Genomic DNA, 17310 nt, shown 5'->3' with positions numbered 1-17310 from the left:
CCCTCCCCACATGGAGTGGCTGACAGGAATGCCTGTTTTGTAATGAAGACTGCTTGTGTTTTCACAAACTGAATGTCTTCATATGCAAATCTTATGAGACTCACTTAAAAAAAAGTTGCTTAGCATCTATACCTGCAGAAGAATCCCTAAACAGTCTTTCATAAAACTTGTAATTATACTTTATGAAAACTATTTGCATTGATATCTTGAAGCTTCAATGAAAAAGTCCTTCCTCAGAACTTGCTGTGTTTTCTTCCATCTATACTTTGTTTTTACATTAGTCAAAGCTAAACAAAAAGGGAAAGTGTCATCTTGTGTTTTCAAAGCTGGAGAAGTCAGACTTCTAGAAATTGACAGAGGTGAGGAGAAGAAAATGATTTAACAGGGAAATTGCATGAAGCTGGGAAAAGGCTGGAATACTGGCTTTGAGTTGTCTCAGCTTCCATTTCCCAAGATTCTGTTGATTTCACATGGGTAAAGTGCTGTTCATCACATACATTAGAGCAAAGTCCTCTTTTCCTGGGGGTTTGTATGTTTTAGACATTTGTTTGCTGATAGTGCACGGTAGATAAATGTGCTCAGTCATTTGTATGAAGGCTTTGTAGTGTATCCGAGATAATCTGATCAGGTAACATTTTCACCTACTCTGAATAAAGTAAAAAATGTTTGTTTGCTACTTTGTAGTAGCAACCTCTAGAATTCTTTCTTCTAACCATTTACCTATGGGATGGCAAGAGTCAGTCATGCCATTTACCTTTCCTTTCTCTTAGTCTGGTTGTCTACTCTCTTCACCTAATTTAAGACAGCCTTCCTCCCTCACTTTGCAACCTGACTTCTGTCCTGCCCTTTTCCCTTTCAAACACAGGTCTTCCTCTCCCCACCTACATCTCCTGCCCTTCCTTCCCAGCACCAGCCCCTTCCTCCCCTAAATCTGCTGTCCTTCCTTCCTGCTGCTAAAGGGCACAGCCAGAGCACAGCTTGAGCATTGGCCCAAGCTGACTCCTGGCTTACTCCTGGCTCTGACTGCAGCCACCTCTCCCACACAGATCTGCTGGCACAGAGCAGGGGAGCAGCAGGCCTAGTGCAGGGTGGGTGCCAGCGGGTCTGTTTCAGATGTCCTCTGCACTGAGGGGTGGTTCAGCCAACTCGTCAGAACAGATGTAACCAGAGTCTGTTGCTCCAGTACCTCCAGTACAGATTTTAATGATCCTCAGCACTTACCCTATTTTATTGATTTTTTTTTCTTTCTTAATTTCTTCTCATACTCTTTTCACACCCATTTTCTTACTTTTGATTCTCATTTGGGTTGCACTTCTAATATTTCTTCATACTTGTGCCATATCTGCTTCTTCCTGTGCCTAGAATAATCTTCAGGTTTTTAGATGCCAGTTGCTTCTTTCTCTTTCAGTGTCTGAAGGGTTTTTTTTTTTCTACTTAGGATTCCAGTGCTGTTGTCTTCCTGAGGCGTTTGACCCATCATTAACTGCATTCTGTATCTTAATCTCCATTCTTTATTCTGTAACCTCTCTAGGAATAGGATAGCATTGGGTATCATATTGTCAGAGACACAAATGCTATCAGCTATTGTATAAATATGAAGTGCTTTTCCTTGCTCTGCAATATCAGTGGGAGGGACGTTGGTACGAGTACAGCATGGGCCAGGGAGCTGCAGTGCAAGGTGTGGCAGCTGGCAGGTCACTTCACAGGGAAATCTCTGTTTGGCTGGAGGCAACAACAGTAAGAACAACTCTTACTGTGCTAGTGAATTATTTAGAAAACAGTTATAGGTGGGACAGAATCACCAGCCAAAGGTCAAGCTGAAATGTGAGTCTCACATCACTTTCCTGGCTGTATGCACATTGTGTAGGATTGGGCCAGAGGTTGTTCCCAAGGATGGATGGTGCACACTGGCTCTGCTGCTGCTGTTGCTTCAATGCTTTGCTTGCAGCTTCCCTTGGGAGAGCTGTTTGACCTGGTCCTGAGCAAAGGTGGGGAGCCAGCTAACACTAAAGTGGATCCTCTCTGATCTGCCAGCACAGATAGAATTGTCATATATCATCTTTCTGAGGTGTGCAGGAAGGCTGCACTGCCCAGACTGTATTCTAAAATACACTGGAATTGCTGGGTATATTAAAATGTGATTTTTCCTTTTTGTGCTGCAAACCATTGTGTGTTTAGAAGTCGGGTGGGGAGACTAGGGAGAATGATAGTGTTACTGTGGAATATGATTCTGGATGCCAGCTTGGATCTCTGGGTTACACTGTCAGTAATCTCTCTTCTGTCTGATCCAGTACCTAGAGTTACTGTGATGGTGGTATGTGATTGCCTTCTTCTGGATATCTGTTCGTCTTAGTACTGTGCAGTGTCCTGTGTCTCTCTGCTGTGTTATGAATGACATGTAGGTCATTGTCTTCTTGCCTTTAGATTCTTCTGGAAGCTGGATTAAATATGACTAAAATTAGCCTAGATGTTACTAAAGTAAGAATCTGTGACTTCTTCATTCCAGGCTGTGATCATTCCACTCTGTTCAGGTGGCTTTTGGGCCATGCTATAAAAATTCTTTCATAAATTGAAAATAAACAAAAATAATCTTTTGCTGAGATATGCTGAGAATTTAAAAAGAATCATGTAATGAATTCAGGTAAACTAAAAAATTTGTGCTCAAAGATGCAAGAGGTAACTTGGCACCTGCATCATGGTACTGTTGGAAATGAGGGCAAGTCTCAGCCTTGACTGACTGAGCCAAGATCTTGGTAAAGACACTACAAATACTGAGAACTAGCAGGGACTGTTTATCAAGGAATAAATCTGTTCTCTTAAGTTGGTACAGCTTTACTGTAGGGTGTAAGACTTTCAGGGTAGGAGGATAATCCTTGAAAATTATGCTGAGTTAGACATTTTAAAATTATGCTGAGTTAGACTGAATGAAATTAGTCTCCAACTCATTTCAGTAGAAGGAAAACAAATACTAAAGATAAGTTGTCATGGGATGAGAGTGATTCCAGGCTTGAAGGTAATTTAGATGTCATTCAAAGAATGTGTGAGTACTGTCTGTTTCTGTTTTTTTTAGTTGATTGGGTGATATGGAAAATTTAAAAAAATTCAAATCAAAACAACCCACTGATGGTGATCCTCATATAGCATCTCACATGAGACTGTCTGTTTCTGTTTTTTTTAGTTGATTGGGTGATGTGGAAAATTTTAAAAAATTCAAATCAAAACAACTCAACCCACCGATGGTGATCCTCATATAGCATCTTGCATGAGAGAGGGCGACTCAGAGAGCAGGAGGCACACATGCTTCTTCCTCAGAGTACTGCAGGAACTGAGTTATGAAATTAAACAATGTGGAAGCCAGTTTTTTGATATGAATTAAACAATGTGGAACCCAGGTTTTGTAATCTGTGAAATCAGGAAGGGACGAACTAAATAAGGAAAACCAAATCTGAGTGTTTCAGGGGACACATGAGAAAGAAGTTGCTTATTTGAACAAGTGTCTTTCAAAACACAAGTGTTACCTGAGGGCATTTTGAAATTCAGTTACTCCAAAGAGCTTAAAAATAATTTTTATAAAACAAAGGAGTAATGTTGTTGTAAAATTTGTAAAAAAATTGCAAATTATTCTAAAAGAGCATATAAATAACTGAATACAATTTTGAAAGAAATCTAGCATGTATTTGTATCTCTGCCTGCCACTTGAGTAATCTGAAGTATTTTCTTAACTGTTTTAAATACTGGAGATGATTGCTTTGCTTTTAGCGTGTGATGTAATTTATAAATTTTTCCTTGGGTTTTTAATGACTTGCATCATATGGATTATATAAATCATGTGCACAGTTGTATTGCTAATCTCTAAATTTGCATTTTAAAGGTGCCTCAACATGTCAGGTAGTTGTGCTTATAAATGCTGTTGAACTCTGCTTTCCTAAGGATTTGGCTAAGTGTCTGCATATTTCTGTGCAGACATTTCATAAAAGTTTGTTATGGTGTGGTTGATTTCAGCTGGATGTTGTGAAGGAATGAGAGATGGTAGTACTTGTTTCCATTTTCCATCAGTCAGTGTAGTATGTGTTGTCTAATTTGACCAAATTTTGATGGAGGAGTAGTCCTTGAAGTCATACACTTTGTACAAACTTGGGTTTACATGGTTAAGGAGGGAGGATGGAGGAGGGAGAGACAAAAATGTTGTACACAGGACAGCAGAATTGGCAGAAAGCCTGTGGTGTTTTTAGCCTGCTATGTAACCTGTTCAACTGTATGTTGGTCAGCCAATTAGTACTTTAATTAAGTCAAACCATGCTTTGTGTGCAGTGCCTCTTGTGGAATCCATAGTTCAGGGATACAGCTGAGGATTAAGGATACTGGAGGTGAAGCTGAGGTTATTGTGGTTGGATGATGAATACTTGTAGGCGTTACATGACACATCATGAAAATAATCAGGCTTGGCTGGTGCCTCAAATCGTGCTTGGGTTTGAGTCTTGTGTTCCTTTTCTGCTGGAACAGCAACTGCCTAGCTGTAATCTTGCAGTAGGCTGTGTAGCTGTGGTTTGGGGATGGCATTGGAATTGTGTATATTCTTTCCATGGTTAGGATGCAATAAATAAATTCTGATTTTTTTTAGATCCATGGGGCTTAGCATTTGTGTATAAAGACTAAGTTAAAAAGAAAAAGGACTTGGGTAATGATATTCTGCAAACTGAAGTTTCCTGAAACTGGTGGACTGATTTTTTATAATTACATTTTTTATGTTGGAGAGTCAAAATGCAGTTGTGTGAATTCTACATTTAATGCTAGAAAATATTTTTTTTGTCCGTTTATTAATACCAGTTTTTTTTTTCAATGCATCTGTTAGGATCGTTATGGAGATTATTCTTTTGCCAAGGAAGTACCTACTGGATGTCTTGATGCCCTCTCCTTCCATTCTTTCTGCTATTGGCATCCACTGCTAAGTGGAAGCCTTGACCTGTGCATTTATTGTAAGAATTTGGTTTTCATCACAATGTTCTCCCAGCTGATTTGAGTGAAGTGTATCCCAGTGGGAGCCATAAATCTGACATCAGATTTCATAATCTTTCTGCACTTTAATAATACTTTTCTAAATTGTGTGGCACTGATAGGGACAATAGAATGGTATCCTGAAATATCTGTTTTTTTTCCCATGTAATCACATCACTGGTAGTAGAAGAGTAGAAGAACTCTATAGTCTGCTCTTGCCTGCTTTCAGCCCTACACAATATTTAGCTTTGTTGATGTCTATAAAGCAGTTAGAAAATTTAAGCTTTTATAAGGTGTTTTTTTTTTTTTTTTTTTTTTTTTTTTTTTTTTTTTGTGGGGTGCTGGTACCTTTTTTAGAGGTTTTAAAATTTAAGTTTTTTTAAGTTTTTTTTTTTTTTTTTTTTTTCTTTTTTTTTTTTGTTGTGTGTGTGCATGGAACTCTATTGCTCTTACACATATTTCTCTTTCAATTAATATAAACAATTTTCTTTGCAATGGTTTGTGTGTTATTATTTCTGGCTCTTTTCTGTTTTTCATTTGGGAGTAGCATAGTAAAGAGAAGGGAAAGCAGAAATTTACATTAATATGAAACTTCCTGGAGACATTACAGAAATAAATTTTGGGATTTGATTTGACATTAATTTATAAGATACCAATCTTTCCATGTTGCACTTCTTACACTTTGGTCTGAGGGATCAAGGCTTCACGCTTTGGTATAAGGGCTGTGTTCTTAAAAAAATGGTTATTTTGTTCCAATGTTCCTGTCCTTCCTGCAATATGCTAGAAATAGCTGAGTGGGTAGCAACTAGTTATCTGGCATTTAAGACTTTCCTTCAGCAGAAAAATTATCTGGATTGCATTATTGCCTAATCCGTTATGCTCAAAGCAGTCTTGACACTTGATTAAGTAATGTGTAAATCTGTTTTCAGAGGTCTGTTCATGCATGGATTTCTTAATCCTTAGTTCAAACTTCATTTTGGAAGCAAGATTTTGGCAGAGCTTTCCCGTGGTTAGTTTTAGTAGAATCCTGAGCCCATCTCTGATTCTAAAACATCTACTTGCTATTCAGTGGACAATGCTTGGGAAGACTACCTCCCTCTGACAACCAAGACTTTGAGATGTGCTGGCAGTATGGATTTGACACGATATCTTTCTTCTCATCAGCACTAGCAATATGAAGCTTGCTCTGTTTGGAACTTCTCTAAGCATTGACCAAAAACTCAGTCCAGTTTTGAGAGTCTCAGGGAGATCAGTGCAGCTGAAGATAATAATGTTTGTAGAATGAAAAATTGTCTCATGTTACACTCAAAGTGTACTTTCCTGGAGTTGTAAGAGCACACAGGTTCAAGGGACCTTAGGTGGCCCTGAGGTGCTTGAGGACTTTTCTAGTTAAGTTTCAAGGGTCTCCAGGGGTGGAGAGTCCACAATAATTTTCAGCAGCCTCCTCCAGTATTCAGCCACCCTCAAATGAAAACTTTTTTTTCTTTAGGTGTAACCAGAGTTTCCCTTACTTGGGCTTGTCTGTTGCCTTTTGTATTAGCCCTGAGTACCTCTGAGACAAGCGTGGCTTGCTACATCTTCCTGTTAGCTAATTACAGAATTTCTGTAGACAAAAAATTACTCTTTGAGTCATTAAATAAGCTACTCTTTATAATACATGGGACATACATTAAACTGAACAAAAAGAATGTTTATTCTTTAGATTGAGCCTGTTTTCTGCTATAGGCAGTTTTTTAGGTAATATACCAATTCTGTGAAATATGTCAGGAATGTGTTGTTCACCCAGCAGATGGTAAACATTTTTTGAGGACTTGCAGTTATTTAATTGAAGTAGAAAATCTTTAAAAATACATCACCACTTCACAGACATGGTGCAAGGCACTATTTGGATTACTTTAGTGATATTCTGACCATAATTATATGGTTGTCCAATTGTCTTAAAGACAGAACTCTGTAGATATATCAACATCTTAAAAGTTTTTATAGCTGGCAGACAGTGTTTCTGACAATTATGGCCAATGTTAACAAGGTAATAAAATTCCTCCTATACTTCCTATTTCATATTGCTTGATGTATTTCCTGGTATAAATATTGTAACGGGTAGAACAAGTTCAAAGCAAATCTTTGTGGTATTGTCCATAAAGTTTAATAGTCTTTGTTTTACTACTTAAGTGGGCATGCCTCATTTTCCCTTTTTCTATTTCTTTACCATGTGCAAAAAGTGCCTAACTGAATTAATGTTTATCCTCAATTTTTTTTTTCTTCCCTTCTCCCTTAGATTGCAGCTATTCTCAGGAAACGAAAACTTGACTATTATTTGTACAAACTGCTACCTGAGATCTTGCAGTCAACTTCCTTTCTGACAGCAAATGGGACCTTGTATATTGCTTGCTTTTGCATTCTAAGGTTGGTATATTGTCCTAAAAATTAAATGTAATAAAGCTATTTTTGTGCAACTTTTCAATTTGTATAATAATATTTCTCTTTCTTTAACTGGCTTGTTTGTAATGCTTTGAAATAAGAAAAGCTACAGAAATCATCTTGATTTCTGATTTGACCATTTGAATATGAGACTTTGCTTTTTAAAAATTACTTTATTCTCATTTTTGTAGTCTTCTAAATGAGTAAACAAGTCAAAGTATCCACTTTGCTTCTTTTTCTTTGTTTTACAGATTCAAAATACATTGTTGCAGGAAATTCAAATAAATTCTAGAGGGGAATTAAAAAGTCCTAATCTTTCTTTCCTAGAAATAATTGATGTAATTTGATATTGGTTTCTATTTTCCTCATGCAGAGTCTGTGGTAACGTTTAATTATATTGCACTTTATCCAGACATCCAAGTTTGTACTTTTTCTTATGATCATAAATGAAGGAAATCCCAGCACAGCCTCTGAGATTCTGTAAGATACAGACTTGCTCTGAAAAATGAGCATAAAAAGCACTTCTGTATTCTGTTTCCAGCATATATTTCAAGTAACTATCTGGATAGTTACTTGATAGTTAAAAATTAAAAGTTGCTTTTTATTAATATGATTATGCATTTATTGTAAGAGATGCTATGCATAGAAATGTAAAGCCTAAAGTAGCTGTGGATGTTTGAAGGTTAATTCACAGCATACTCACCAGCCCCTCTAAAAGATAAACCCCTTATGCCTACTTCTAAATCTGTTTAGAGGCCTCTCAGCTTTCCTCCAAAGGTGGAGGAGAAGGCAGAGAAGAAGAGGAGCTGGCTGAGGAGCCATGGAATGCTTTTCAAGTAAATAATTCTCAGAGTTCAAAGTGAATCTATAAGTAATGAGCTCTAAAGAATATGAAGTTTTCTGGAAATTTAGGTTGTATTAATATTGCTTTATCTTTATTGCTCTGAACTACAGAGTGCTGTTCCTTATTCTGCCATGTATTTGCCTGTAAATCTACAGTGTTTTATTGCAATGCTGTAGTTCAATGTTATTCTCTAAATTAAGCTGGTAGGTTTTAAGTTGTATGGTTTTCAGTAGTTCCTCTTACAGAGGATACTAGCCCTCTAGCAGATGTGTGACTGTGCCTGTGCTGGTCAGTGAAGTAAGTGTCTTACTCTGGCAGGGCATCACTTTCACCTATGTGAGCATAGCAGTTTAAGCTGTTCTGACCTCCAGAACAGCATGGCCAGATGCAGACTGGGTAATGGAAATGATGCCTAGCCCAGGTGCCCTCCAAGTCCCCTTGAAGCATTGTTTGGGTTGATCTAGGTCAGAACCATGTAAAGGACAATTCCAATGATTAAATGTGACAGGAAACACATGTAAGTGCTTACTCTGCCATTCATACAGTTGTGCTGCACAGTATCCAGCCAACATCTGGGGAGGTGTACATGCTTCTTCTCTTGCAAAGGGATGTCCCTGAGGAATAAACAGCTGCAGCAGAATCCCTGCTGGCGGAGTCTCTGCACACTGCCCACCACCTGCAATTGCAGGACTTGCAACTAAAATGTTCTTGGCTAGAGTGCTGATTGAAACTGGTGAACTGATTCACTAATAGAGGCAAAACAAGTGTTTAAGGCAGCCATGGTAATGGTGCCTGTTGAAGTACATGAATGTCCAGATATAGCGAGAATTTTGCAGCTTTTCTGTCCAAAATGAAATTCAGAGTCTCAGCAACTGAGCTATTAAATTATATTTCAGAAAACAATGGATAGCATGATTGTTACTCATGTTATGTATCAGAGAAGAAATGCTTTCCAAACTTGTATCCTTTGAAGAACGAATACATACCTGGTGATGATCTGCTTGGTGCATTTTCCATGTATTCCTAGGTGATAAGAACGCTTGCTAGGACTCTCAAGAAGGAAGGTCCTCTGTCTTCCAGGAATTAGTAAATGATTAAGAAGTAGTTAATATATGTGAAACAAAACAAGGCATAAAGAATTAGTTTGCATAGTAGAAAGAAGTTGCCAGTGAAGTTCCTGTATGTCCTTTGTTTTGGAAATACCTAAGAAATCTGGAAGAGGGGCTGAACACTAGTATGAGAGATCGTGTAAGATTATTTACAGTACAGAAATCTAAAACTGACTGTCATCAATTTCAGAAAGATCTGTTGATTAAAATAACGTAGGAAATTTGATAGAGAAAAGTGCAAAGTAAAAAGCAGCTCTGTCCTTACTCAGGGATGGGCTTTAAACTAGTTGCTATTTATCAGGAGAGTGTTTGAGGATCATTATGTGTAGGTTCTTTGAACAAGTCACTTCAGCCCTTGAATATGGTCAAGGAGCTGACTGAGTAGTGTTTGGAGAAAAAAATGAAACTGCACCAGGAAGCTGAATGAGTACATGACACCTTTACAAACTGAGCTCTGTATGCCTTTGTAAGAGTTTGTCCTAAGATCATAATGTTGAGAAGTCATTCACTTGAAATGTACTTAATGTCTTGTATTTAATATACTTGTCTTGCTGCTTGAGTCATATAAGCTTGCTTCTCTCACCTGCTCTTGGGTGGTTGATGGAGGATGGAAATGTGAGCCTTCAGTCTTTTATTTTTAACCAATTTGTGCCTTTTTAAATGTTTATGCTTTCTCAATGTTTTGATTGAAGTTGTATTATTCTTTGAACTTAATGCTGTGTGATACAGTGCACTTCCTTCAGTGGCCCCTGAGAGCAAGAGTAATGGTTTGTGATTATCTAGGCCAGAAAAATTTTAAACCATCAAAGAAATACCAGTACCTCTGTTTCTGCATAACTGGCCTGAGTATTTCTGGAGTTGATATGAAACCATGAAAAGAGATTGTTTCAGGCTGTGAAGATCTAGATGCTCTCCATGTGGTTCTAGATAGTGATGAGAGATGGGATGTGATAGATTTGTAGTATAGGATATATGCTGCAGTTTTTAGACCTGTTTTTGCTTCAAAGGTGTATTATAGCAGCAGCAGTAACTCAGAATTGTCCAGCAAGCCCTGCGCAGTTGATTATTCTTGCCCTCCTGGAGTTCTAGACCAAAGCAATGGAGTAAGGGTTTATAGCTGGACACATTAACTCATATTTACAGTATTTTCTTCATTTCAACTAGGAAAAACTACCAAAATTGAAGCTGATAAAAATACTCTCAAGGATGTAAAACTTCAGGCAAGAATGTGGAATTAAAATTATTGCAGGCATTGTTTTATACTCTTATTATTTCACAAGTGGGTAAAATTTCAAAAATATCTAAGTTCAATGTCAGCAATGTCTTAGGCAGTGGGTAGATGTTCTTGTTTTAGAAAAGATTGCCAAGCTAACTTGACTGGCTTTGTTTTAGCTCCTATTTTTTTGTGTGTGTGGTGAATTAGGGTCTATGTACAGGCTGCTCTGTTGGCAGAGCAGTGAGAGTGATGATCTCTGTTAAGGATGTGTGACAGTCCAGCTGGGGGTTGTAATCTCTTCCTCTGGTGAGATCCAGCAGACTACATCTGTCTGGGCTGCAGATGGAAGTGCGGGGTTCCTGTGTTGACAGGCATTGCATCTGTTAAATGAAAGGTGTGATTTTTCGGTTTATGGTTCAATTACATGTAAAACCTCACAAAGACATCGTTCTGTTAGTCTGTCAACTAGGGTAATTAAGTTTGCCCATGTACAGCTTGTAGATTGAGGAATTGAGCACTCGGCCTGAAAGACCTCCTCTCTCTTACTCCAGTTTCTATCCATAGAACGTGTGAAAATAACCATGCAAGTAATAACAAAATCTAATTTTCATTTACTTTATTAGAAGTTTAAATGTTTCAGTTAGTGACTGTACATTTTTATTTCCACTGAACTTTATTATGTAAAATATGTTAGTTTTGTTTCCGAAATCTTGTCAAACCAAACATCCAAGCATTTGTAAAAGGATTCGAAACCATGCCAAAGGAACAAATTACTGTTTCTTTCCCACAGAAAAGGCATTTGTTCTGTTACTTAGCAGGTGTGTCTAGTAAGATGTGTTCATACTTATTAAGATGCTTAAAATGACTTCCCTGAAACTTCATACAGTAATTACTTTCTGAGAGAGCCCTAATAATGAACTTTAGCTCCTGCAGCATTTGGCATTGTCATCCTGAGAAATTATCCTTTTGCAGCCGTGGGAATGAGCAGTGTGTGTAATTGCCATTACATCACTTGCTGCTGATACACTGGCTCTCTTTTCACTTACGAACATAAGCTGGCATTGCTGGCTGTAATGTTATTTTTGCAGAAGTATGAGATGAGGCTGCTCATGCCTTTGACGGCAAGAATAAGAGTTAGCTAATCAGATGGTGTTGATTAATTATCTTTGCTCTGTCTTCTGTGTCGTCAACATGAAATTTTGTCTAAGAAAGTGGCCTCTTCTACCATGTACGTGTTTGCCATTTTGTTAGTTTATTTTGTTTGCTGTGTTTTTAGAAGTGTAGACTCCATTGTAATCCTTTGTTTTCTCACTGATATTGCTTGTCATCTGAGCAGCATTGGTATAATTGAAGTATGTTTATTATCATGCTACCAAATGTCACAACTCTGACTCTTGTTTGCCTATGTTTGGCTTGAATAAGTTTGAAAGTGCAGGTCTCCTGAGCAGACCAAGCATGGTGGGTGACATCGTGTCTGGCATGCAGTTTGGCTTTCTTCCTTTAATAATGACCAATTTATAGAAAGATTTTCTTAGATATTGCCATTTTTGCCATTTGTGTAACTTTTTTTTTTTTTTTAATTCTTATTGTTGAAGGAATTTTGGTAGTTGAAATTGTGTGAAGTCTAAAAGAAATCCAGATCCAGCTGCCAAAAATGAGAGACTTCCCAGCTTAATAGTACTGGAAATTCACTGTTGCTTCCACTTGTAATGTAGAGACTGATTCCTTGGCTTACTGGAAATGTGTACTTTCCTGTTTTTAGCGTCAGTGGATTGTCTGTTTGGAGTGTGGCATGTATTAAAATTGTTTGATTTGATTTGTCTCTCACCTGAGTGCATTGCTGCATTCCACAAGGCAGATCTTACTGAATATCCTACTTGTATTTGGACAAGTAGCAAAGAGATGACTGGCTATAAGGTCTTTTAGGAGATTTTTCTGTAATTAGTATCTGCAACTTTTCAAAAATATGTATTGGAAGACACTGATTTCCTGGAAGAAAAATAGCTACTTAAATGAAATGAATACATTAATGAAGTCTTTCAGGAATTTATTTATGAAGCACTTTGGGAACACCTTAAGAATTATGCAACTGTAAAAATACAGCAATTAGTGTTTACTAGTAAGTATAGATTAATGTAAGAAGACAAAATTAATACATAGTTTGTAATTTTATAATACAGATAAAATACAATGTGGTGCATGAATGTTCCATTTACATGTAATATGTGTCTAAATTTCTTTTTCAGGAAGATACTTGGAAAATTCTACTTTTGGTCTCCTGGCTTTGGTGCAGCTTTACCTGCTTCTTACATGGCTATTCTCATTGAAAGGAAAAGCAGGTAGGGTTTGTGTTTATGGATTTTCAGCTTAATATAGTAATGTTTCTTGTTTTGGTTGTTTGATGATTGACATTTGACAGTTCAGTGGCCTTATTTCAGAGTGCTGGAAATACAGTTCATCTGAAATAGTGTTTTTTTGCAACCTTAAATTTAAATCTAGAAAGCTACAGTGAAAAAACACTTTCCAAACATTCAGTTTCAAGTTTGTGGTTTGTTTTGTTTAATGAGCAGTTGCATTGCTCAGTATTGCCTGATAAAGCTTGGTATATCAGGGCTTCCTAATGAAGCTTGTTCTTGTTTGTTTTTTAAAATATAATTTGAGCAATGTTTGTAATTAGTCACAGAAAAGAGAATGCTGATGATTTGAATTAAGAATGGGACATTAATTAAGATGGAGGAATTACAGGATGTTGTGGAGAAAACTGTGGTTTGAAATAATTCAGGTTGGATTAAATGTAGTGGTACAGAAAGCAAAGCCTTTCACTTAAGGAGAGGTGCTGAAGTTCACCTATCAGAGGTAAGTTCATTATGAAAGTATTACGAGGGAGAAGAAAACTCTAAGTAATCCAAGGATAGCCCAAAGCTGCCATTTGTAATGTGCCCAGAAAGATGGCAGATGAAATCCTGGCTTGGAAGTTTTTATTGTTGGAAATCCAACTCAACTTCCATTGGTAGCTTGTATAAATAGTGTCAATTACAATACTTTCTTAATTTACTGTGGAGTGAGATGCTTTAGACATCTAGTTAGTTAGTTTAATTTAAAGAAGAGAAGGTAAAGGAAGGGTAAAGTAAAGGATTGCTCTTTTTAAAGATAGTGGAGGAGGTACTAGAGGTGGTGTGAATGCACTTTTGATTACTGTGGATGTCTGAAACTTCCTTAAGGAGTCATTTAAAACTAATGGCAAATATGTATCATTATGTTGTTGACTCACTGTCAGGCCCCATTCCTGAAATTCAGCTGTGGAGTAAGCAAATCCCATGCCAAGTTTTATGTATGTCAAAGTTCTATCCTTTTAAAAGAGAGCCATTGTTTTTGAAGATTTAGGGTGTGTAAGAGTTTCTGGAAGTATGGGAGCACTTCTAAATCACTTTCTTCAATGTAATTATAGAGAAAATAATCATTATCAAGTTACAAAATAATCATAATCATTACCATAGAAGTTAAGTATCTTTTTCATGTCCTCTCCAGCTGACTGATTTTCATCTTGCAGTAATTACTTTTATGAGATTGATACATTTTAGTAGAACTTTATCTAGTTACTTAGACTCCTGCACTGATGTTGGTATCACAGTATCATTTTGGGGTGAGAGCAAATATATTTTCTCCCTTTTTTCAGTGGTAACACGGGCTTAACTTTTCCTACAGACTTGTTACAATGTGAGGCTTTTCTGTGCCAGACTTCTAATATTTCTAGGTAACATTAAAGAGGAAGAAATCAAGCTGGTTGTCAGTCTGTGATCTTCTTGTACCTTTCAGAATATTTGTGACTGGGGAGTTGAAACTGCTTATGAGCCCAAACCTGTACAAGGTTTTCGTATAACAGCAAAACAACTATGAGAAAGTTGCAAAGCTACACTTTTTGAGAGTAAGAAAAAAAAGTAGGCAAACAAATTTTATGTTAAATGGGGTTTTCTAGACTTGTTTGTAGTAATGTATGGAAGCTCTGACATGTTAACAGGATTCTATTTAGGATCTGAAACTTCAAAGAAATGGAAGTTGAAATAGACTGTCATTTCCACATACTAGAAATAGTATGTGGAAATGATAGAAGTATATTGGTACAGCATGTATGCAGTGAATGATGCTTGAATACTTAATTTCTGTAGGGTTATTCCCCTTTCTGTCAGAATCCATGATGTGTGACCTAAGATATTTTGCCTAAAAATTCACATTATGTTTGATGAGTTAAAGGAAAGAAGGAAATCTTGGTATTGCAGTATAACACATAGGAAAATATTCTTAATGAAAGAAATTGTTAAAAGATATCAAGAGGTATTTGGAAGTTAAGTTTTTTTTTTAATATGAAGTTATTTGGTATGTTCTCAGATGGCAACTATGTATAATGTGCAAAATGCTGCTGCTGACAGTGAAATATGACTTTCTGATTTCACATCTGTTTGCCTGTTAGCTTCTGTTACAGGCAAAATCAAATTTTAATAGACTCACAGTCCCTTAGGAAACTGATGTTTCACATGGAGACACAGGGGCATTTTCAGTTATCTGCTGAGCAGCTTAGAACAAATTGTGAAAAATCAGGGAAGTGGGAAAAAGTCCTGATTTGAGTTCATAAACCTATCTGTAGCCCTTCAAATTGCTACTAGCAGCTGGCAGCAGCATTGAACTTAATCACTTAATCTGTTCCCAAGTGGATACCCTATTTTAAGTACCTCACTGGCATTTGCTTGTGCAGTGTCCTTGTCAGTCTTAAACTTGGGAACTGCAGGCTTATAAATCAGATTTTCTTCCAAGTGTTGCTGTTCATGTGTGCCAGTAGTATGTAATTCATATGGAAGAATGGGAAAAAGAGATTGATAGCTTGGCTAGGTGCATTATAATCCTGAGGAGGAGCATGTTTTCTAATGTGTTACAGAATTAGTTTGATTGTAGATTTTATCTGTGTTATATGTAATTACAGATTTGCAGGACACTGGCAATGAGGAGCGGAGGTGACATTGCACAGAAATGTCAAAGAGACTCGGGAAATGCTCTGCCCTGTGTTATGCTCCTACAGGTCTATAAAGATAAAAATGGCACATTAATATGTCCATGTTTGTTCTATGTGGTGACCATAAAATATAGTTGTCCTGTCTATGAAAACTAGTTTATCAGGATCTGTGGAAAGGCCAAGGAATAAAAACACTTCTTAACTTTTTTGTATATGTATCCATAAATGTTCTGTGAGATTATTGAAAGAGAACTGGTCACATTATTATGATTAAGTAATGTTTTGATAAAAGTTATTTCTTAGATAAGAGTTGATTTTGGATACATAAACATGGAGATTATGAATCTGTGCATTACAAACACATATTCTATGCCTTTTGTCCCTTACTCCAGTAGGAGGAACTCAGAATTTTTCCCTTTTTCTAGTGCTCTCAAGCTATGTGGATTGCCTTTTAGGGTTAGGAGGAAGCATTTTTACTGACTCTAATTTGTTTTAATTGCCAATATTTTAGTCATTCTTTATGTTTATGTTGTCATAATAGCTATGGCTATATAATAATAAGCAAGCAAGCTTCTAATAGGTGCAGTGGCATGATTATACTTAAAAGAATATAATGTTCTTTGCAGTTTTACCTGTTTTACATGTTCTATTAAAGAAAAGTGTGCAATTGTTTCATCACAGTTTTGTAGTATTAGACATTAAAGGCTGTGTTAATGTCTCCTCAAAAATAGAAATGATTCAGTTCCTTTAATTTCATTGAGCTTCCTTAGGAAATCATTGCATTCATTTTATTAACCTTTTTATGGAGTTAACCATACAATCCTTCTTATCTCCTACAGGTGTTATTGTCAACAGGTGATAAGAAGGAATTTTATTTATAATTTTTAAAAAAGCATATTTTGGCTTCTGTTTGTAATTCCAAGTTACAGTCTCCTGTAATTTCTTTCAACATCTATTAAATGATATCACCAAGAATTGAACATACAGTAAGGAGGAGATATGCAACTTGGAGTGAAAGGCATGGCACTGCCTTGTTCTAGAAGTACTGAAACTTGTTAGAAAGCAAGGAAGTAACTGAATATACTTGTTAAAATTGTTGCAAATCGAGCTGTTGAAATGTGATTTGAGACTTGGCTGAAGCCAGCCTGTTACTGGAAATCTGATTAGAGCAGTTGTACCTTGCTGACTTATAAGACAAAAAAGTACCATAGCTTGGTGGAGAGCCTGTATTTAAGTGCTCTGTGATTACTTTATAGGAAAAAATTGTGTTCTCTTTAAGTGTTTTGTAAATGTGCTGATATTTCAAAACCATTTCAAGTTGTGTTTTGCTAGTAGCTAAATGGCAAACTTCATTTTATTGGAAGTATACTTTATTCTTGCTCAAGAAATCATGTATTAATGAATTTCAAGAACTATAAAGCTTTAAGAGGGGACACAATTCCAGTTTTAACTAAATTAATTGTCTTGTTGCCTGGCTGTTTTGGATTTTTTTCCCCCTGCCTTTTGTAACTGATTATGCTGGAGAAAGTTTAACTACAGCCACCTAAAATTTCGGTGGCGTTTGTGAGGGGACACTTGTGGGGTTGCCCCTGCTCCCCCCTTAGGCTGCATTAATGTTTACATACTGGCTGTTAACGTTATAGCGGCGCCTGTCTCGTCGCTGCAGTTACGACTCTGTCACTGATGGTATTATAAAACTTGAGATTTAGGGCTTTTATAA

At 36.8% G+C, this 17310-nt stretch overlaps 1 protein-coding gene across 1 annotated transcript in view; it reads left to right on the top strand.

Annotated features, from left to right (window-relative positions):
- TMEM135 (transmembrane protein 135) overlaps window positions 1–17310 on the top strand; it is a 159444-nt gene that overhangs the window by 3301 nt on the left and 138833 nt on the right. Inside the window, exons 2-3 of the mRNA XM_039718506.1 lie at window positions 7274–7401; window positions 12832–12924. Coding sequence (XP_039574440.1) covers window positions 7274–7401; window positions 12832–12924 — 221 coding nt within the window. The remainder of the gene's footprint in view (window positions 1–7273; window positions 7402–12831; window positions 12925–17310) is intronic.

Source organism: Passer montanus, unplaced genomic scaffold (assembly GCF_014805655.1).
Source record: "Passer montanus isolate IOZ18808 unplaced genomic scaffold, ASM1480565v1 scaffold4, whole genome shotgun sequence".
NCBI classification, from domain to species: Eukaryota; Metazoa; Chordata; class Aves; order Passeriformes; family Passeridae; genus Passer; species Passer montanus.
Note: the sequence above shows the minus strand (reverse complement) of the source record. Positions and strands in the feature narration are given on the sequence as shown.